Source organism: Cynocephalus volans, chromosome 8 (assembly GCF_027409185.1).
Source record: "Cynocephalus volans isolate mCynVol1 chromosome 8, mCynVol1.pri, whole genome shotgun sequence".
Taxonomy (NCBI): Eukaryota; Metazoa; Chordata; class Mammalia; order Dermoptera; family Cynocephalidae; genus Cynocephalus; species Cynocephalus volans.
The window spans coordinates 9,824,275-9,846,393 of record NC_084467.1 but is presented as its reverse complement, the minus strand read 5'-3'; the positions used below and the strand labels follow the sequence as shown (position 1 = coordinate 9,846,393).

General features: G+C 38.2%; 1 protein-coding gene across 7 annotated transcripts in view; it reads right to left on the bottom strand.

Moving 5' to 3' along the window:
* The window catches only part of VPS13D (vacuolar protein sorting 13 homolog D), a 256,779-nt gene that overhangs the window by 100,351 nt on the left and 134,309 nt on the right, over nucleotides 1–22,119 (bottom strand). For 6 of the 7 annotated variants that reach the window (XR_010024193.1, XM_063104869.1, XM_063104870.1 and 3 more), the window contains 6 exons: nucleotides 20,886–21,065; nucleotides 18,789–18,905; nucleotides 17,816–17,965; nucleotides 10,571–10,720; nucleotides 9,572–9,668; nucleotides 7,421–7,569 (listed from right to left, as the gene is read on the bottom strand). Coding sequence is in view for 5 of the 7 variants with exons in the window: in XM_063104869.1 (XP_062960939.1) it covers nucleotides 7,421–7,569; nucleotides 9,572–9,668; nucleotides 10,571–10,720; nucleotides 17,816–17,965; nucleotides 18,789–18,905; nucleotides 20,886–21,065 (843 nt within the window). In the remaining 2 variants the exon portion in view is untranslated. Of the gene's footprint in view, nucleotides 1–7,420; nucleotides 7,570–8,580; nucleotides 8,716–9,571; nucleotides 9,669–10,570; nucleotides 10,721–17,815; nucleotides 17,966–18,788; nucleotides 18,906–20,885; nucleotides 21,066–22,119 lie in introns of those variants that run through there. The other variant, XR_010024194.1, reaches the window with a different exon arrangement.

Here is a 22,119-nt window from a genome sequence, read left to right as displayed (position 1 = left end):
AGAGATCTTGGAGCTTCTGCCTGACAGCCAGCACCAACCAGCTGACATACGAGTGAGGTCATCTTACACCACTCAGTCTCAGTTGAACTGCCAGATAATTATAGCCATGTGAATAACCACAGGTGAGTCCAGCAGAAGAACCACCCAGCTAAGCCCAGCCCAAATTGCTGACCCACAGAATTGTAAACAAAATGTTTGCTGTTTCAAACCGCTATATTGTGGGGTGGTTTGTTACACGGTAATAGATAATGACACAGACTTTAACATTTTCTTAATCTATTGTAAATGATATCCTTCAAATTTTCCTTTTCTCTATTGTTGCTGACAAGTAGAAATACAAATGATTTTTTGTACAGTATCTCCAGCAACCTTGCTAAATTGACTTGCTAAATCTATTCTAAGAACTTATCTATACAGTCTTTTAGATTTTCTAGCCACGCAATCATGTAATAATAAAGTTTTCACTTTCCAGTTCTTATACTTTTTATTTCTTCTTTTAAAAAAAAAATCTTTCAATCCTTATTGCAGTGGTTAGGATATCGAGTATAAAAGAGAATAGAGGTGGTGATAATGGGCATCCTTCCCTTATCTCAAGGAAAAGCTTTTAATATATCACCAATGAGTATATCTGCTGTAGCTTTTTCATAGATATACCTTATCAGACTAAGGCTGTTCCCTTCTATTCTTAGAATGCTGAGTTATCATAAATGGATGTTAAATTTTGTCAATGGCTTTTGTGCATTTATTGAGATAACCATATTTTTTTCTCTTTCTTTTTTTGATGTGGTGGAGTATACAATTTATTTGCGAGTTTAACAAAACTCGCATTCCTGGAATAAACCCATCTTGGTTATGATATATTATCCTTCTTATGTATGAGGATACTTCAAAAAGTTCATGAAAAGATTCATATTATCTTTTAATTCTATTTGTCCATGAATTTTGTGTAGTACATTCTTATTTCTATATTTGATTTACCAATATTCTGTTCAGATTACTTTTTTCTATGTTCATGAAAAAGTACTGTTATATAATTTTGCTTTATTATTTCATTATTTTTTTTTAAATAAATTGTATTTTTCTGGTAAACTTCTTGAACACATTCATAGTTATTTTAAATTCTGTGTCTGAAAATGCCAACATCAAGTCTACCTGTGGGTCTGTTTTTAGTATCTGTTTTTTCTCTTGGTCCTATCACAGTAGGCCTGATAATTTGTGATTTAATCCAACATTTTATATAAAAACTTATAGAGACTTTGGGTGAGTATTTCGATTCTAGCAAGCAGTTAGAATAAGAGGCATAAAGTCTTAATCCAACCAGGGTTTGGGTTTTCTCAAGACCGGATTTCAATCTTTGTAAGTCCTGGTCTATTTCAGTCCTTATAAGGCCTAATACAGTCTCTTAACAATCTCAACTGAAAATCAATGCCATTTCTTCACTTTTAATCTCCCCAGTACCATAAAACTGCTGAAAATACTATTTTCTTATTTAGCCTCTTAGTTGCCATGTTTTGCTTGGCTTCTCTCAGACTGGGTCACTCAGAAATTGGCAAACGCCTCAAGAAATAAAGCATCTCAGACTACTGGGATCTGTTTCTTGCCTGTCCCTTCTCTGTAAGATATTAGCCCTTCAATTACCAGCTCTCTTAGTATCAATAAAGACTAACTTTTGCTTTGCCAGTCCCATGAGACTGCCAAAAGCTTTGCTTGGATTCTCATCCTTCTGGCAGTTCCTTTCTGCTTGGCTTCTTTACCTTTCTCCCCATACTGCTTACAAATCAGGAAAGCCTCAAGAATAAAAGCAAAATAAATGTCGAGCTCACCTTACTCAATTTCTCTCCTCTCATAAATCTTGGACCCTAAAGTCCTGGCTGTCTTGGTGGCATTCCAATGGTTTCATACACCTCCACCCCCCCACCAATATCTAGCTTTTCTTGAAGTTCTCAGCCAGTCTGGGTCTTCTATAAGCCAGTTAACAATTTCTAGATGTGGGTCTATTTTCTGATTATATTTTTACTCAACATGATTGATATTTCAAAGGGTTTAGAAGGCATGCCAAATACTCTTCTTTACTGAGTTTTTCACACTCTTTCATGCTAATAATATCAGTAAATCTCTGAAACACCTGGAATTTATCCTTATGTAGAATGTCAAGAACAAATCTGATTTTATATTTTTCCATATTGCTATCCAGTTAGTCTAATAGCATTATTAAAGTCTGCAAATAAATGTTAAAATGTTCTGAATAAATATTTTTAAAAGTCTATATATTCCCCATTGAATTAAAATGTCTTTATTAAATATCAAAATTCCATGTATAATTCAATGGAATTTCTATTTTGTTTTCTCACTTATTTTTTAATCTTTTTGCATGTATTTTCAGAGGCTGTCTTAAATTCTTTTGGAACAAGAGTATGTTCAAATGAAATTAAATCAAATAATGGAAAAAAAGATTAATGAAATTTTCTAAAACCAGACGGGGAAAAACCTTTTTGTAACTCAAAACTCACATTCAAAAGGCAAAAGACTGATAAATTTGACAACATAAAAATAAAAAGCTCTTATATGACTAAACACATACACACACCCACACACACCCAAAGGCAAGTAAAAAGACAATTGAAAAACTGAAGAAAAAAATACTTGCAATTTTCATCAAAGGACAAAACTTTTATGAAGAGCTTCTAAAATCAGAGAAGATAAAAGACCAATAACCTGACAGAAAAATGGAAAAGTGATATGATCAGACAGTTCATAGAGAAAAAAATGTGCCCTTAACAGATGGGTAGAATGAAAGAAAATAGTGAAAAAGACAGAGAAGCAATGAATAGAGTAAGAGGAGAGCCAGAAAGGACAGATGTGAAATACAGGGAGGTCAGCAATATCAAAACAGCAGAGGACTCTACAGTGACGAGGACAGAAAACAGCCACTGGATTTGGTGCCTTGGGAAGTTACTGATAAACTCCTACTAAATAATTTCAGAATAAAACATTTTAGAGATTAAGAGCATCCTCAAGTTAACTCAGCCTAACACTCTCATTTTTGTTTTGTATAATAAAACTGAGCAAATGTTAAGTGGATGGTCTAAAGTCAGCTATTAGTAGATCTTAGATTTGAACATGTTCATTTTCACAACAGCAACTACCTATTACGTAGAAAGCATGAATGTCAGATGGAGGATTATACTGTTTCTCCTGAAAACCCTTCTGCTGTTCACTCTCCCATGCCCTACCCATCTTCACGGCGAGTGATGATGAAGTAAGTAAGCATGCCTTATTTTCCTTATTTCACTAACGGAGAAACAGAGGCTCACACAATAAGCTTATATGCTTTACTTAGAGCCATATAGTAAATATGCTGGGAAAGCTGGGTACTGACAATCAGATCAGCACTGTTTTGCCAACACAAGTCAGAGCATTACTTTCTTCTCAGAGAAGAGGAAATGAGATCAAAACAAAGGCTTAGGGTAAAAAGCTTTTTTACCCCAACTTCCTCATTGCAACCAAACATTGAAGAACCACATATAGTAGCAAAGACTTTGAAACCTCCACAAAGCTGTCAAAACTTTCACAATAGACATTATTCCTTTTCTGGATAATTAAGATACTTTGTCTAAACCAAGGAAATGTTTTTGGCCCTTAAGTAAAAATTATCTTTACCTAGTCATTTACTGCTTTAGGGCCTCCCACATTTGAAAACCTGAGATACAGTTTGTTGAAATGAATTATTCTGCCACCTTCAGGTTGATTTGGTCAAAGTAGAAGAGATGTGAGGAAAAAAGCCAAACAGGGCCTTTTCTTGTAGTAACTAAATGACTAATCAAATACAGTAGTATACCAAGTTGATACTTATTTACTCAAGTAGCAGAGTTTCCTGTTATAAAATGGATTCTGGAGAAAGCAATCTTGTGCTCCTAACTTCCTAATAAAAATTGGAACCTGTCTATTCCTACCTCCCCAGACAAAAACTGCTGAAGTCTTCCAGAAACTTTATTATATAGAGTTGAAAGAAGAAATACCTGTCTATATGCCATAAGGTCTCAGATCACAGGCTATTCCCTGGGCCATGTCCTTTCCTTTCTTAGTTTATCCTGCACTAAACAAAACTGTCTGGAATTCATTCTTTAAAGGTTTATTTATGGTACATAGAGACTGTTTATGTGAAGCAGGGTATTTGCCTATTTTCCTCTTGGGACAGTGTTTAAAACTACAGGGATATTTCCCTCTCTGGCACTTTCTGAAATACAATTAACAATACTGGATCTTTTTTCCTTTTAACAAATCTGGTTTTTATTTAGGGAGGGGAAGAAAAAAGTAAAGGGTCTGAAGTTTCCCAACAAATTATTTCAAGCCTTTGAGAAGACAGTTTTAGGCTTTTTAAATAGTGCCTTTGTTTGAAATTCCCCCTTACCCCCACCCTCCCGCTCTTTGACCATTAAAATGTGGGTTTTCTTCCAAACTAGATTGCTCAATTAAAGCCCTTCTTTTGTAATACCCCAATGCTTCAAATGGGAAAAGGGCTGCTGTAGGCCACCTTATGAAAACTTTTAAAGGCTCCTGGCCTCTTTTGTCTTTAAAAAAATAAAAAACACACATAAGCTACCTGGCATTTTCGATATTAGTATGCCTGCCACTCTCCACATGCAAACTTAGGAGAATAGTGGAGAGAAGGGGAGAGGCGGGAGGAACGCTGTACTTTCATCTCTGTATTGTGAAATGGAACTATTATCTCCCCCTTCTTCCATCACAGAGTAAGGAATCCAATTGAGATAGCAGATGGGAAACTGCTTTGAGTCCCTCTGAACAGACACCATATCTGGCAATAATGTACCCTCAGTGGAAACCTGAAGAGACTTCCCTCCAAGATTTCTGACAACCCCACTTCTGGCCTGGAGTCAGGAGAATCAAGACAATTATCCCTTCAATCCCAAAGACATGGTTACCTTTTAGTCAGACTCTTGTGATTCCTGTTCAGGGACAGGACTCCATTTCCTAAGCACATACTTTTAGCCATTATATATTCATCAAAAAGAGCATATTGCCTTTTCTAAGAGCTACTAATAAAGGGAGATTACTCTGTTAGAAAACTCTTTGAATAAATGACATTATTTTATGAGTCCCAGACTCCACTAGGAGAAGGCAAGACACAGTAAAATGGTGACTTCCACAAGCTGAGAACTTAATTCTCAATCCCTAATTCCCAGCACCCTGCTTGAAACATTAACTTGCCGCACTCCCTATGCCCCCCACACACCTCGTAACACGGCTGCTCCATTTCATTTGTTTAACAATGATTTGAAAAATACCTTGAAAATGTTCCGTCAATATAGTGCCAGACAAAACATTCAACTTAAATGATTTCCAGTTTACTGTATGCAGAGTGCACATGTGAGCATCAATACCCCAAGACTTGGGGGCGGGAGCTACTTCAACTGCAGAAAATCATACTGCTTTTGTCAGTCTGGGGAAGCTTTCTGCTGGGAGCAATTTGAAAGGAATAGTTAGGTGTCTGTGTTTCTCAGTAAGACGATTTTCAAAACAAAAAGTCCTCAGCTCTCAGGAAATGCTTCAACATTGGCTTGCTGGGCGAGTGCCAAGTGTTCTGGGGGAATATATACTTTATCAAACAAACCCATTCCAAAGGGTCACATAAGTCAAGTGGATACTTGTGGATATTAGCAAGATAGTGGTTTTCCCATGGTTTTCCCCTCACTCCCATGCTAATTATAAGTATCTTGGTCTCCTGGGAAACATGAAATTAAAGCAAATTAGGCAGCCGGGGTGGTGAGTGGAGAAGGGCACAGTTCTCAGGACAGCCATGGGAACAGCAGCTGTGCCCCGTCCCTACCAGCACTCTGGCTGCTCAAGCCCCAGCTAGCCACCTCAACAAAGCAGTCACTCTTGCCCTGTCCTTACCCAAATATGATCTGATGCTGACCCATTAATGGGACCCCTGTCCCATTACCTGTAAGTCTATTTTGGAAGTTGTGAGTTGGCAGACCATGGGCCACATGAGGCCCACACATGTGTTTTGTTACGCCCACAAGGTTTTTTTTTTTTAAAAAAAACCAAGAAACCTGAATTGGTTGCCAACATTTAAAAACCAGGAGATTCCATATAAAAATCCAGATTTCCGGCTTCTCTTTAAAAATCTGAAGATCTGGCAATGTTGGGTTCACATGCCCCTGTGACAAGAACAGGCTGGAGTGGGGCTGCAGCAGCCCCTTCAGATGAAGTACACACTCTCAGTGTGCTATGGTCCCCAGTGCCCTGCTTCACTCACTTGTGTTGCTAGCACAGCCCCTGTAGGAATCTGAATTTGTGACTTCAGATTTATTACTTATTTGGCCATATCTCCAGTTGTTCCAGTTCAGAAAGAGAGATCATCTTGTAGCATCTTAGAGGAGGCAGCATGGGGCAGTGGGCAGAGTCTTAGACTGTTTATTGGGAAGATGGAGGTCTTGACAACTATCACCAAGTGCAACAGAGGAAAGAACCAGAACCAGTGGATGCGAACAGCAGGGAGGCAGACTTAAGCTCAAACTAAACAAAGACTTCCTGACAATCACCTGGTTCCACTCACACTCCCACCACTACCTAGCTAGGCAGTCTTGAGTAAGAAAACACTCTGAACTTCAATTTCCTTGTCTACTGAGAAAGGACATCACTGAGGACTCGTAGGTCTAAAATTCTCTGATTTTTTATATTCTAGGGGGCAGCACAGTATAGTGAAACAATATATAGCCTTTAGAGTTGAATCCCAGCCTTCTTCCTTACTTAAATTATATTTTATTGCTGAAAATGAAGATAGTGTTCACACTGTATCTATCAAGTGTGTATCAAGACGGTCTGCAGAAGTGTTACATCCTGATATAGTGGTAGGCGAGGCCACATCCCAGTGGGTATGCAGCTGAATCTTCCTTGAAGGTGGTAGATGTTCCTAGTGACAATCATTCAGGATACTTAGAAAGAGAAACTAGGAGGGCAGGCAGGTCTTGGGCACAAAAGGAAGACACTGTTTAGGTTTTGGTTTTTCTCTTGAGTCCAGGAGCACACTTAGGAAAGAGGCTTTTACTTAATTGAGATAAGCCAGAAACTAAACCGAGAGCAGGTGGGTTTTACAGAATTCTCTGTTTATTCTCTTTAGCTACTCCTTGATCTTTAGCAAAGTCATACACAAACATTAAAAAAAAAAAAAAGATGGAAATATACATGAGTCAATAAACCTTCTAAAAAAGAAGCCTGTAAAAATATCTGCTATGAATGATGATGCCGGATGGAAAATGCAAATATGCTTCAATGAAAGGCAGACAAGGATTTTATTCATTCTTTAAGGAAAAGTCATTTTTAAAAATTTATCTATGTTCAAAGCAGTTGAAGAAAAGTAATAAAAACAAATTTTATCCAGATATAAGCTCACCTTAAGATCCAATGGCAACTTGTTGGAGGTGAACACACTCAGCTTGATCTGGGGAATGCTGATTTTGAGATTTTCAAAGTAGTATCGAATTGGTGTTCCACCTTGCTCAACTGTCTTTTCATGGAGGTTTTCATCATATTTTTCCACCTCTGGTACAAAGGCAGAATTAAAGGAGAAAAAAAAAAAAAAAAAAAGAATCTCCTTAGTCTCATGATTCAAATACTTATATTCACATTGAAAACATTCATCAATAAAAATGTAAACATCTCTCTAAATTTAGTTTCTGAGGGTTCAGTAACATGTACAAGTATCCTGATGACATTTCTTTGTAAAAACAGATCTGTTTCTTGTTGTTTAGCAAAAAAGCTGACTAGCTCAATCTTTTAACGTGTGGTATACATCTGGCAGATATTATCTTTGGAAAAAATAATCCAGGTGGGAAAGCCAAAGGTCACAGGTGTTTGCTGGCAATGAGCTTTCTAGAAACTATTGTCTTTGTTGTTGTTGTTATTATCAATGATCCATATTATCTGATTATTTCATAAAATGATATCCAAGTAAGGATCTAGAGTACAGTGTAAGTGAATCATAATGAACAACATCACCAATTAAATAATGAATCTGAATGAAACATAATGCCTGAAAAAGAATCAGGCCATAGGCTATAAAGAATTGACATTGCTATATAAGCACCACTCTCTCCCCTAAAAGGCAGACATCCATTAAAGTAGGATAATTAGGGCCTATTTTTTACTTGCTACTCTATGATGTAAAAAAGATTCAAATGGGCTAAAACATAGCAATGTGCCCTTTGCATTTGATGCTGTACCAACATCCATTTGGGCAACATATTTTTCGTTGGTTTCATGTGCCTTAGAAATAAAACAAATTAATGTGTAAGTACTATCATTTCTACTTACAACAAAATGATACTGCAACAGAGACCTGCCTATCTGTGCTCAGGAAACAGAAATAGCTATAGCAAGGAGAGGAGATGCTTCAATGAAAGGCAGACAAAGATTTTACAAAAGTCTAAATTCACTATGCAACACTTAGGGAGAAATTTATTACAGCAACTTACAAGAAAACTTGCAAGAAAAGCATGTCCAATTGAATTTAAAGTAAAACTTCCCAGGAAGGTACCAAAACAGAATGGATACCTGGCAGGCAGGCTCTCAAGTGGCTGTCTGAATACAAATAAACACTGGCGTTCCAAACCAAAGTGGAAAACACAGCATTAAACAGACAGGATCTTGCTCTTGATCCCAAATACTCTTAAAGCTTAAATTCTAAATCTGGGATAAAAAGAACAAAAATATTTTTCTTGCATTGTGTGTATGTATGTACATATGTACACACACTCCCAGTGATTTTTTTTTTTTTTCCTCTACCCAACATGGGCAGATAAACAAAATGTCTCATCATTTCTTAAGGCTCAATATTTAGCTTAGGCTTCAAAAGACTAAGCATTATATATTTCTTTCTAAGCTGTACATACAGCCCTGAAAAGTTCATCTAAAAACAGGAGAAAAGGTCATGATGAAGAATCTAAAATGAAGATATAACAGCTAAATTATTTCTGTAGCATAGCTGGAAATTTAGGTTTCTCAACAGCTTATGTTAATCTTCTCTCCAAAGGAGAGAGTAAAGTAACTAGAAACTTTTGTTACATAAGGCATATGGGTCAAAAGTTACTGAACTGAGGCTAGCCTTTTTTTTTTTCCTCTTAACTAAACCAAAGGAACTACCAAAGGCATTTCTGATTCTTGGCCCTGGGTCTATTTAATAAACAAAGATTAGGAAACAAAGTGGTTTGCTAAATGACTACCATCACTTCTGCCATCCTAGAACAGATGAATCAAAAAATGTGAAGCAAAGAGGAACAGTATACCGCTTTCCAAAGGCTCACCACTGGATGTTCCAGGATTCGAGTTCCTCTGAGCAGCTGCCTTAGTTCAAAGACATAACTCAGACAGCAAGTCATACTTTGAAAGAAAACAGCTGAAACACAAGCTTTAGCTTCCTACCTCAGGCTAAGAAATGGAAAGGGAGCTTGTCAGGCATCCAGGGGCTACCCATTTTTACAAACAGACTAAAAAATACCATCGTTGGGCCAATTCCCAAGTACAAACGTAGAACACTCTATGTTACCTGATTCTGCTTGATCGTAGCCAAAGAAACTCAGCAGCTTGAGGAGCAGCTTCTCCTCAATCTGCACGGTGAATCTCTGAGCAGTGACCATCAGATGCTAGACAGAAAGAAATTCAGATTTACAGTGTGGACACCAGAAGGAACTTTCGTCTGTGCCACTAAGAAGGCCTCAGGAACGTGACATGGTTTTTCTATACTTGTGTGATTTTATACTCCTATTGCTAAATTATTTCTGGCTTATCTCTCTATATATTGTTATAATTAACCAAAAACTCCAGAAGATGTTTTGTCAACGATTCACCATCCTGTTGCTTGGTTCCCAGGGCATCTGGGTCTCGTTAGTCAGGATTTCCGTTTCATGTGCACTGTGCTGGATGAACTTTATGGTACTGCACTCAGTAAATGGCAGCTAGTTTAGGGAGCGGCATCACCGGGCTTGTGGATTTGAGGCCTACATGCAGGCTTGGTCCCATCTGTACTGATGACAGAAGACCAGAAATACCAGAAGCAACCTCTTAGTCGACTCCCTCTTTTACAGATTTTGCTGCTGTAACATCTAGCTTGTACATGGAGACTTCCCCAAGAAAGAGTTTATCACTCTTGAACTATCTGCTTTCAGTAAACAGTGTGTAGCTTACATAGCAAGATGTTTATCCCAAGGTCAGATTCCCCACAGCCCTTTTTCAATATCTCTGGACAATCTGACAAACCTAGAAGATGCTATACTTTCCTACAGAGATTTCACTCCGATAAATATAGACTCTGACCCCTACGGATTCAGTACTATCAGACTACCACCTGCAAAGTCATTGAAAACACAACTGAGAACACAAAGTGCCAAGAGGAGTTCCTGTAAATTCCCCTAAACAATCAATATTAAGTCGCATGTGGCTTAACCCTATAGAACTATTTCCACCTGCCCCCTGAGCTGCTGCTCTGAGACCTGGCTGTGACAGAACAAATCAACTCTGTGGCATGGCATCGACCCCACCAGCTCACCTTGTAGATGTTGGTCAATGCGCTCTTACTGGGGAACTTCACTGCATTGACCTGCACAGCAGGGCCAGTCTCGATGACTTCATTCTCACTGCTCAGGGGAGTCACATACAGCATGAAGGGCTGAGTGGTACCAATGAGTTGATTGTCCACCTAGGACATGAAAAAGCAAAACAAAAACAAAACCAGACAAGTTGCTCAGTTTTCAACTTTACCTGTGAGTGATGCCTCACACCACACAGGTTACTCAGAAGGTACCCTGCCCATTCTACTCTATCTCAACAGCAGCTGGGAAATGCATTCTCACCGAAGACCAGTAATGATAATAGCGGTAGTAATAACAATAGATGTTTCGCTAAGACAGTAGATTTTATGTTTTCTCACCACAAAAATAAGTGCGTGAGGTAATGAATATGTTAATTAGCTCAATTTAGCCATTCCACAACATATACATTTTTCAAAACATCATGTTATACATGATAAATATATATGTCAATTAAAAATTAATTAAAATTAAAAATGGCAAAATCTGTAAAAAAAAAAATTGGGTGAGTACTAGGTACTAAGCACTACGCCAGTCACCGCACATACGTTGGCTTATCCAGTCACACGGTATGATGTTGTCAGTGTTATTAAACTAAGGGTTTTGCAGCAATCCTTACCACAACCTCATGAGTTCTGTCCTCATTTTATAAATGAAAAAGCTGAGGCGAGAAGCCTTTGCTCAATGACAGAACTAGGACTTCAGTCGGCTCTGTGTGGCCCCAGGGCCAGGGCTCTTAACCACTGTGCTATAGATGCTTCTCTCGCTCCAAATTCCTTGAAGACAATTACAATTAGAGAACCAGCAGCTCAAATGGCTTCTAAATGGGAACAGTTCCCTTTCCTAAAGTCCCTTTCCTTTCCACTCCTTTCCTGGGAATAAAACAATTAAGTGGCATTAGGGACTCACTCTATTTACCTAGCCCCAATCAGCACTGTAACAGAGTAGAGCAGTCTCCCTTTATCCACGGGGATATATTGCAAGACCCCCACTGGATGCTGAAACCTGGGACAGTGCTGAATCCCATATATATTACGTTTTTTCCTAAACATATTTTCACTTAAAGGAAGCACTTCACAGCTTCTCTTTGGCATATCCAAATTGCCAGTATCACTACTCTTGAGCATAGGGGCCACTATTAAGTAAAATAAGGGTTACTCGAACACAAGCATTGTGACATTGCAACAGTCTATCTGATAAGCAAGAGGGCTTCTAAGTGACTAATGAGTGGTTGGCTTCTATAGTGTGGATCCACTGGACAAAGGGATGATTCACATCCTAGCGGGACAAAGTGGGACAGCGTGAGATTTCATCACACTGCTTCAGGACAGCATGCAATTTAAAACTTGTATATTGTTTATTTCCAGAATTTTCCATTTAAAATGTTCAGGCTGTGGGTAAAACTGCAGATAAGGGGGGGACTACTGTACACTAGCTACATTCAGGTGTTTATGGATGTCAGGAGGCTCACAGCACGAAGCAGCCATCTCTACTCTATGTTTTATACCAAAGGTCCACACTAGGAAGAGAAAGAGGAGAGATTATGTATTGGGTACAGACCATCTGAAGGTAATTTCTACACACTACCTAACATATTCCCTACCATAACCCCAAAGCCTAGGTATTATTCCTACCCATTTTACAAACAGGTAAACAGAAAATTAGAAAAGTTCAATTACTTGCCCACATTCACACAGCTAGCAAGTGGAAGAGTTGGGACTCAAATGCGTATATTTCTGGCACCAAATCCTTTGACCTTTCCATTCTATCACGCAGATTTCCACATGGCCATTTTGTATAATTGGTGCTGACTTTCCTTCTGTTGGTTCTCAAAGTGGAGGAAGAGCAAGAGCCTCAGAGCACTTTTCCTTCTTCCACTCCTGCTCCCTACAATGTACTCTCTATACAGCAGCCAAAGTAATCTTTTAAAAATAAATCAAGTCATACCCCTCTCCTTCCTTTACACCTTGCGACAACGTCCCTTCCTCTTAAGATAAAACCAAACTTCTCACCACAGCTTCTAAGGCCTGCATGATCTGGATACTACCAAATTCTCCAGCTTCTTCACATACCACTCTCCTCAGGGTTCACTGTAACCCACACACGAGCCTCCCTATTGTTTCTCAAATGTGGGCAAGACCCTGCTTCGTCAGGACCTTTATAATTTCCTGAAATGGTTTTCCCAGTATCCTTCTCTATGGTTTGCTCATTTTCTTCCTCCAAGTTGCAGCTCAGCTCTCACTTCCTCGGGAAGCTCCTCCCAGGCCACTCTATCTAAAGTAGCACCATTCCTCTTTATTCCTTCAGAACAGTTATCACAAGATGTCATTATCAATTTGCTTGCTTGCTTGTTTATTTAGGGACTGACTTCCAGGACAGTAGAGACCACATTTTTTGAGTCAGAGTTGTATCTGCAGAGCCTAGTACATACAGCATATGCTCAGTAGAATTTACCAAACAAATGAATCATTACCTATCTCATCCACTACATGAAATGACAATAAACATCTCAGCTGTTCTACCTTCTATGTTCTTTCCTCAAACACATTTGATACAAGGTAGACTGACAAAACAAAAGAATAAAAAAACAAACAAAAATAAACACCCAAAAAACCAAGGTGGACTGAGAATTACTAACTCTAGTTTTGTTCACCCAATCAGATTTGATGCTCCCTAAGAATAAGATCTATATATTCTATTTTATTTATTTATTTATTTTCAAAAGATGACCGGTAAGGGGATCTTAACCCTTGACTTGGTGTTGTCAGCACCACGCTCTCCCAAGTAAGCCATGGGCCGGCCCTTGTATTTTCTGTTTTTAAAAATCCATTCTCACAGCACTGTAAGCAAAGTAAAACCACGAATTGCTTATTTTCTATGATTTGCAGCAAACATCAAATCAAAAAGTATTAGAATTTAAAAAAAATTTTTTTAATTAAAGTATAAAGTTAAAGAAACTAATGAACAGCAAACAGTTCCTCAGACCTCCTCTACAAGGTCAAAAACGTAGGACTATGAAAAATAACTGCAAGATATTGACTTTCTGTCCTCTATCAAATGGGATCTGATTAGCCTGAATTCTCTGCTTTTTTGTGATATATAATAAAAGAAAAAATTCTTTTGAAAAGAGATTTTGTCACTGACAATCAGGATCACACTGCATTACATGTTGAGGGAGCAGAAGGAGCCCCCAGTCATGGGGACATATTGCCATTCCCAGTAGGAATGCAGGCTGTCCACTGAGGTAAAAAAGAACCACAGTCCTGGGCTTTGGATCCTTCTTTTGGAAATGTGTACCAAGAACTCATTTTCTGGACATATTTCAATTTTGTTGGAGGTTGGAAAGGAGAAAGGTTCCAAGTATGATGTTATGAAGAGATACAGGAGTTGGTCTGACAGCATGATAACAGAACTCCTGTCAAAATCAAATTTTTCAGAGCTCTGAAAATTAATCAATGGCTTGCAAGAATTCAAGGAGCATTATTCAAGAAACAAGCTGAAGCTTGGTAAGAACAGTGAGCTCTGTGGCATTTTAACCTGTCCGATTCCCATTACCCCACCCCAACTCCACAGTAACCTTGTAAACCAACAGCCCTGCAATTGTGGTGAAAACTCAGAAGCGTAGAAGCCACTTGAAGAGCCAGAACAAATATGCAGCTCTCACAAAAGCCCATTCCAGAGAATTGTCATCATTCAGCTTGTCTGACACCTCTCTCATTCCTGATATTCGTAATTTGGGTCTTCTCTTTTTCTCCTGAACAGACTTGTTAGAGGCATATTAATCTTATTTGTCTTCTTAAAGAACCAACTTCTGATTTCTTTGATTTTTCTCTACTGTGGCAGCTGATTTCTAGTTCATTGCTTTCCACTGTGATCTTTATTATTTACTTTCTCCTGCTTATTTTGGGTTTAATTTGCTCATCTTTTTTGAGTTTCTTGAGATAACACGAGTCCACTGTTTTGAAACTTTCTCCTTTCTTAATATAGTATTTAGTGCTATGAATTTCCCTTTATTACTGTCCCTCTAATAGAATGTGTCATTTCACAAATTTTGAGATGTTATGTTTTCATTTTCATTCAGTTCGAAATACTATCTAACTTCTGTTTTGATTTCTTCTTTGATCTATGGGTTACTTAGAAATTGTTTCCAAATACTTGGGGAATTTTCCCAACTATTTTTCTGTTATTTCTACTTTAATTCTATTGCAGTCAGAGAACACACTGTGTGTGACTTAAATCCTTTTGAACTTGTTAAGAACTGTTTTATGGTCCAGAATATTGTCAATTAGGTCTAGTTGGTTCATACTGCTGTTCGAGTACAGTTCATCTTTGATAATTTTCTGCTTATTGTTATTGAGCTTTCAATTATTCAGAAAGTGGTATTGAAATCTTTAGCTACAACTGTGTATTTGTCTATTTCTTCTTTCAGTTTTATCAGTTTTTGCTTCACGTACTATGAAGCTCTGTGATTAGGTATAGAAATGTTCAGATCTGTCATATCCTCTTGGTTAATTCACTCTTTTCTCATTAGGAAATAACCTTCTTTATCCCTGGTAATATTCTTTGCTCTGAAATCTATTTTGTTTGATATTAATCTAGCCATTCCTATTTCCTAATGACTAATGTTAGCATGGTATATTTTTTTCTTTTTTCCTTTTTTAATCTATTTCTGTCTTCATAGTTAATGTGTGTTTCCTGTAGACAGCCTGAAATTGGGTCTTGCTTTTTTATACAATCTGATAATCTCTGCATTTTGATTGGGGTGTTTACAGCATTTACATTTAATTAATTGATACAGTTCAGTTTGAGGCTACCATTTTGTTATTTTTCCCATCTTCCGCCTTCTCTTGATCAAGTATTTTTTATAATTCCATTTTATCTCCTTTGCTGGATTATTCAATACAACTCTCTGTTTTCTTTAGGGTTTACAGTGTTTATCTTTCTCAGCCTACTTCAAATGACATCACACCACTTCATGTATAAATAGATTCGAGTAATACACTTCCACTTCTCCCCTTGTACCTTTATGCTATCGCTGTTACACATTTACTCTTGTATGTTATAGACCCCAAAATACAGTGTTACTATTTTTTTTTTTTTTTTTTTGTCTTTTTTGTGACCGGCACACAGCTACTGAGTGCACCGGCCAGTCCTATATAGGATCCGAACCCGCGGCGGGAGCGTCGCCGCGCTCCCAGCGCCGCACTCTCCCGAGTGCGCCACTGGCTCGGCCCACAGTGTTACTATTTTTGTCTAAACAATTACCTCTTAAGATTTAAATAAGAAAATATAATTTTATATTTACCCGTGCATTTACCATTTCAGGTGTTCTTCATTACTTGCTGAAGATCCAGATTTCCATCCGGTACCATTTTCCTACTGGCTGAATGATGTCCTTAACATTTTTTGAGGTACAGGTCTGCTGATAATGAATTCTCCTAGCTTTCATACATCTAAAAACACCTTTATTTCACCCGTTTTTAAAAGATACCTTTGTGGGCATGAATTCTAGGTTGACAGTTTTTGTCTCCCCCTTTGAGTACTGTAAAGATGTTGCTTACTGTCTTCTTACTTGCAGTGTTCGCCAACAAGCAATAATGTCTTTTTTCCCTCTGGGTGCTTTAGCAATGGCACTGAGTAATTTGATTATGATGTGCCTTGGTGTAGTTTCCTTCATGGTTGTACGTTATATCCCATCCAGTGTGACTTTCATTTTATTTTAATCTCTAAAAGCTGGGGGTTTTTTTTTTTCCCACATCTTCCATATCAGTACTTAGCTTTTGAACACAAAGAATAGTTATATTTATATTAACAGATTTAATGTCCTCCTCCAAAAATTCTAACATCTGTGTTAGCCCTGGGTCAATTTTGATCGCATATTCTCCTCATTATATAGAGTGCTTCCCTACACCTTTGCACACCTGGACATTTTTAATAGGATGTCAGATATTGTAAATTTTACCTTGGGTGATGGATATTTTTGTATTCCAATAAATCTTCTTTTTTTTTTTCTTTTTAAAGATGACCGGTAAGGGGATCTTAACCCTTGACTTGGTGTTGTCAGCACCATGCTCACCCAGTGAACTAACCGGCCATCCCTATATGGGATCTGAACCCGTGGCCTTGGTGTTAACAGCACCACACTCTCCCGAGTGAGCCACAGGGCCGGTCCCCAATAAATCTTCTTGAGCTTTGTTCAGGGATACAGTTAATTTACATGGAAACAGGCTGATCCTTTCAGATCTTCCTTTTATGATTTGTTAGGCAGGTCCAGAGCAGTGCTCAGTCTTGAGCTAATTAACCACGGAGGCAAGACGTTCCTGAGACTCTTCCCAATGTTCTATAAATTTTTAGTTTTTCCAGTCCAGCTAGTGGGAACAAGCACCACTCCCAGCCCTGTGTAAGCAGCAGGCACTATTCCCTCTGATGCTTTTCAGATGGGTAGTTTCCTCACATACACAACTGCTAAATACTCTGCTGAAAACTTGAGGGAAAACCTCTATCAATCTCCAGAGTTGTCTTTCTTTGCAGTTCTCTCCTCCAAGATATACTGTCCTATAAACTGTAGCTGCCTTAGTCTCTCTGGACTGCCAGCTCATCTGCTCTGCTGGGCTCTGTCTCAGTCTCCTCTCCCAGTGTCATGGACTGGAAACTTTCTCAAGGCGGTAAGCTAGGGCAACTGCAGGGCTCACCTCTTTTGTGTACCACCTGTCTGGGGTCCTATCCTTCACTGTCTGATGTCCAATGTCTTAAAACTGTTGTCTTCTTATTTCATCTGGATTTGGGGATTGTTTCAAGTAGAGAGTAAATCCAGTCCCGGTTTCTCCACCCACACTGGAAGTGGAAGTCCAGGTCCCTTGTTTTCTCTCCCTATGATGAACCTCATCTCCTCCAAGTTAGATGATTTCCTGAGGTTTTTTCTTCTGGTAAGATGGGGAACCAGGGTCTCCTTCTTCCATACTACTTTAACTGAGTTATCTAAGTTATTTATGGACCAGTTACTATATTTGGAATTCTGCGATACAGAAAAATCAAGTAGTGAGACAAATGAAGGCAGAAACAATTATTTCCTACAGTGATTTTTTTGAAGGACACAACAAGATATTTTGAAAACAGTTAAGTTTTTAGAGCAGCAAACATTAGATCTGGCTGGGTGTTCAGCATGAAAACAAGGTGATTACAATTTTCAAACTTCCCCTCCTTACTTGTATATCCTGTATGCTGAGTTCAAGCATGAGACTGGTTGCCAGCTGTGTATAGTGCACATTGATTCCTGTAAGGCTTGCAAAGACCAGTTCTTCTGGGACTTTATTAATTAAGGACAACCCAATTCCACCTTCTAACCTCACAAGAACCTGAAAGAAAACCAAAATATGGCATACCGATTGTTTTAAAACACAGCTCATGAGAGTCAGGAGAGTACAAAGAAATAAAAGTACCTCTACTCTTTCCCTCTGAGCAGATGAAAACTACTTAGGAGAGTACTATTATTCACCTTGATGGCTCAAATCCCACCATTTCACTAGCAACCTTCCTCCCTAGGCATATTCCCCATCCCGACCAGACTCCAGAGTGATGTGATGGTATCTCCGTTTGAACACTAGTGACATTCCGCATTTCATTACAGGAAAGTAATTGTCTGAAGAACTTTCTCCCTCTTTGGGATGCAAGCTCTTAGTAGGTTATTCACTGTATTTCCATGACATCCAACACAGTGCTTTACACACAGGCATTTGATTTTTTAAAAAATCACTGAATAAATATTAAATAAGTGTTTTTCTTTTCATGTTCATCTTGTCTTCCTTTGCAAACTTTCATTCTCTGCCCAATGTCCAAACGGGAAGGGGAAGGAAGATTTCAGAGTAAAATGAAGCCAGAAAAAAGAAAATTTAGTTTGCTTATTCCTTACCTTAAATCCTATTTAAATTCAAATAGTTCTGCTTCCTTTATTGTCACCTTACATTAGCAACATTTATGACATTATGATTCCACATAAACTCTAGCTCTCATTTACATAACATATTCACACATTCATGTAAACACTAAGAAGCAAAACCCATATTTACAATTCATATGGGGGCAGAAAGAAAACAGAAGGTTTAAACTGATAAAACCACAGAGCAAAATTCTAAACAAACTGATAATCAAAGAAATAAATTTCCAACATTTAAAACTTACTTCCAATTCCTGATCTGTATCTGGATTCCTTAATTTCTGCAACTCTTGTTCAGTAACAGGAAGTTCATCCACTTCATATGATGAGCGGTCACTTTTCCGTTGGCAGAAATCTGTTACCTAAAGTCAAATAAAATGTCATACTAAGAGGGCTCACACTTCCATAGTGAAATCCATTCTAATCCGTGACAATTGTGTAGGTCAAAGTCACTATTATGCTCAAGAATCCTATGGAAGCTGTTTCCAAAGCATTGCTAAGGTAAGATTTGTGTAATAACAAAGCAAAAGTGGTTTTAAGTCTACATGGCAAACTGACAAGCCATAGATCTTGAAAGCCTCATATAGAAGAGTTAGGTATGTGTAGGTGATCTATAACTATAGCTCAAGTCAAAATATGCAACCCTCACTGCAGTTATGTTTGCCGGCACTCAGCCAGTGAGTGCACCGGCCATCCCTATATAGGATCCGAACCCGCGGCGGGAGCATTGCTGCGCTCCCAGCGCGGCACTCTCCCAAGTGCGCCACGGGCTCGGCCCGAGAAGACTGCTTTTGGAAATGGCATTGTGGATTATTACATACTATCTCAGAGAGTTCGACATTGCATTCCAATACCTTTTTCCCCCTTAGCTCTCTAATTACACTATAACTTGATTTCTCCCGAGCTTCAAATCCGTATTTAAAATAACTTTTGGACATCTTCATGTAGATATCATAGTTACCTTAACTCAACAAGTCTAAAACTGAACTCCTCATTTCATCCACAGGTCTGCTCTGTGTTCACTTCTTAGTAATCTGGATTACTGTCCTCCTAGTTGCCCAAACTGGAATCTTAGAGGCCATTCCTGACTCCTTCCTCTCCCTCATCCCCACATTCAATCACTAAATATGACTGACTTGACTCCTAAAAATAAGCTTTCATTTCTATTCCTTTTTCTCTCTCCTCCTCATGCCCACCCCCTGCCATCTCTTCCAGTTAGGCCACCACAACCTCTCATCTACATTACCGTAAAAGCCTCCTATCTTATGTTTCTCTGTCTCCAGTTTTGCCCCGTTCCAGTTCTCCACATTACAGCCAGAGTGAGCTATCCAAAATAACTTTCTGACTATGCCATGCTCCTTGTTGCATAAGAAAAATCACAAAATCTTCAGTATGCATCTCAGGCTTTAAGTGATCTGGTCCCTGCCTCTACCTCCAGCATTATTTCTTACCATATTCTATGTGCCAGTTGGGCTGAGGATCACTCTCTTATCTGCGGACCTTTACTAATCAACTTCCCAAATATGATATAATTTACTTACTATGTTTATTGCTCATGATTTATCTACTACCCCTAGAATGTAAGCTGAGAAGACAGGGAATTTTGTCTCTTTGTTCACTGGTGTATGCTCAGTACCTAGAACTGTGCCTGACTCTAATAGGTGCTCAATAGTAACTGTGGTTTTTTGTTTTTTGGTGTCTGGCTGGTAAGGGGACCCAAACCCTTGACCTTGGTGTTTTAACACTGTGCTCTAACCAACTGAGCTAGCCAGCCAGCCCCTCAGTAAGCAACTATTGAATGAACAACCTCAAGACTGAAGGTGGCACGGCCCCTCTGCCCTTCCCTCTCTATCTGGCTAACTCCTTTCAGTTAACCTATAGGTCTCAGCTTAAGCATTACTTCTCTTAGGAAGAAAATACATCTCCTTTCTATATACCCTTTATTCCTACTCTCATAACACAACATTTTAATTGTCTGATTAGGGACCTCATATCTTCTTGTTGTTGATGTTATTAATATAATAATTATTTAAATAGTAGCATAATGATTAATAATTAATAACATTAATAATATGAACTATTCCTTGCATTATCTTCTTTAATTCTTATACATTTTTAGATTATCTTATATTGTTTTCTTTGTACTTTATACTTACATTTTACTTCTACTTTCTTATAGCAACTTTGTGAAGTAGATCCTATCCTCATTTTACAGATGAAGATACCATATCCTCATGTCCAGCATAAATGAGTCCAATAAATGTTTGCTGAATGACTAACCATGGGGTTGGGGTGTAATAATTACACTGAGTTTCGTGTAAGTTATTATGATAAATTATCACCTGGAGTGCTCTAGTTGGTCCATCTGGGATGACTCTGATGGACAACATTCCAGAACCAGGCCTCATTTTTTGGTTAATAAATTGTTGTTCGGGTGGAACTGGCCCCAAAAGCTCCGTGGAAGTGTCAGGACCAAGAACAACTTCAGCTCCATCAAACAAACCAGAAAGCCCTCCTTTGGCCTAAAAGACATTGGAGTAAAGACACATAAGAAAAGGCAAAGGACTAATTTTGACAATTTAACATGCCACTTGAAACAAGTGACTAAATTTAAATTCTCTTTTGCAGGTTCATGATCAATGTACAGTAAAACATTTTACTATTTGTTCAGATTTGGAGATGATGAAAAATAATAGAATTACTTAAGTAAGAATGGAAAGTTAGGCTGCATGAATTCGAGGAATTACAAGTAAGGGATAGTTCCATGAATAGAGTATATCAGTTTCACTCTGCCTTATAATAATTTCTAGTCATTAAAATAAACTTTAAAAAGAGTAGCCAAAGCCAGCTCTGTTTCTTTGAGTATATTCATCATGATTTGCTTAAAAATCTAAAATATTCTGAAAATAAAACAATGATTACTTACTACTATTCAGTTTTCTAAGAAGAAGCAAATTCTAGAGTTGAAAACTTCCCCAAATAGGCCTATGGATGGACAACCAACCTACATGTCCAAAAGATGGTGCCTCTTCTAAAACGAAATATGGAGCTGGAAATGTCACTTGATGCCCAGTTATTCGTGCCTTAAGAGAAAAGCACCTTCTTGTTATGTGCCCCAAGAGGAATAGGAGTCTACGGGATGATGCCTACTGGAGAGTGAACACCAGGGAGAGAAGACAATGGCAGAGTCTAAGTCCCCCTTAGTAATTTTTAAACACTAGGTAAGTAAAACTTTAAGCTGGGTTTGTAGGACAGGTTTCAACACAGAGAAAGCTTTTTATGAATGCTGTAAGTTTAGAAATTAAGTACATACACAACCTAATAAGGGCAGCATCAGGAAATGTTTTAATGCCTTCAGTTATTATTCATCATAAGAAGATTGAAACAAGCTTATTTCCCTAATCAAAACACATTCTGCTCTGCTGAATACTGTTATAATAGGGTCATTCACAAGCAGAGAAATGATGAAATAGATTCAAGAAACAACGAACACCAGAAAGGGCTTTTGGGGGAGAAAAATGCTCCAAGAGAATCAAAATTAAATGGGCTTTAGAAACAAACTAGAAGTAAAGGCAG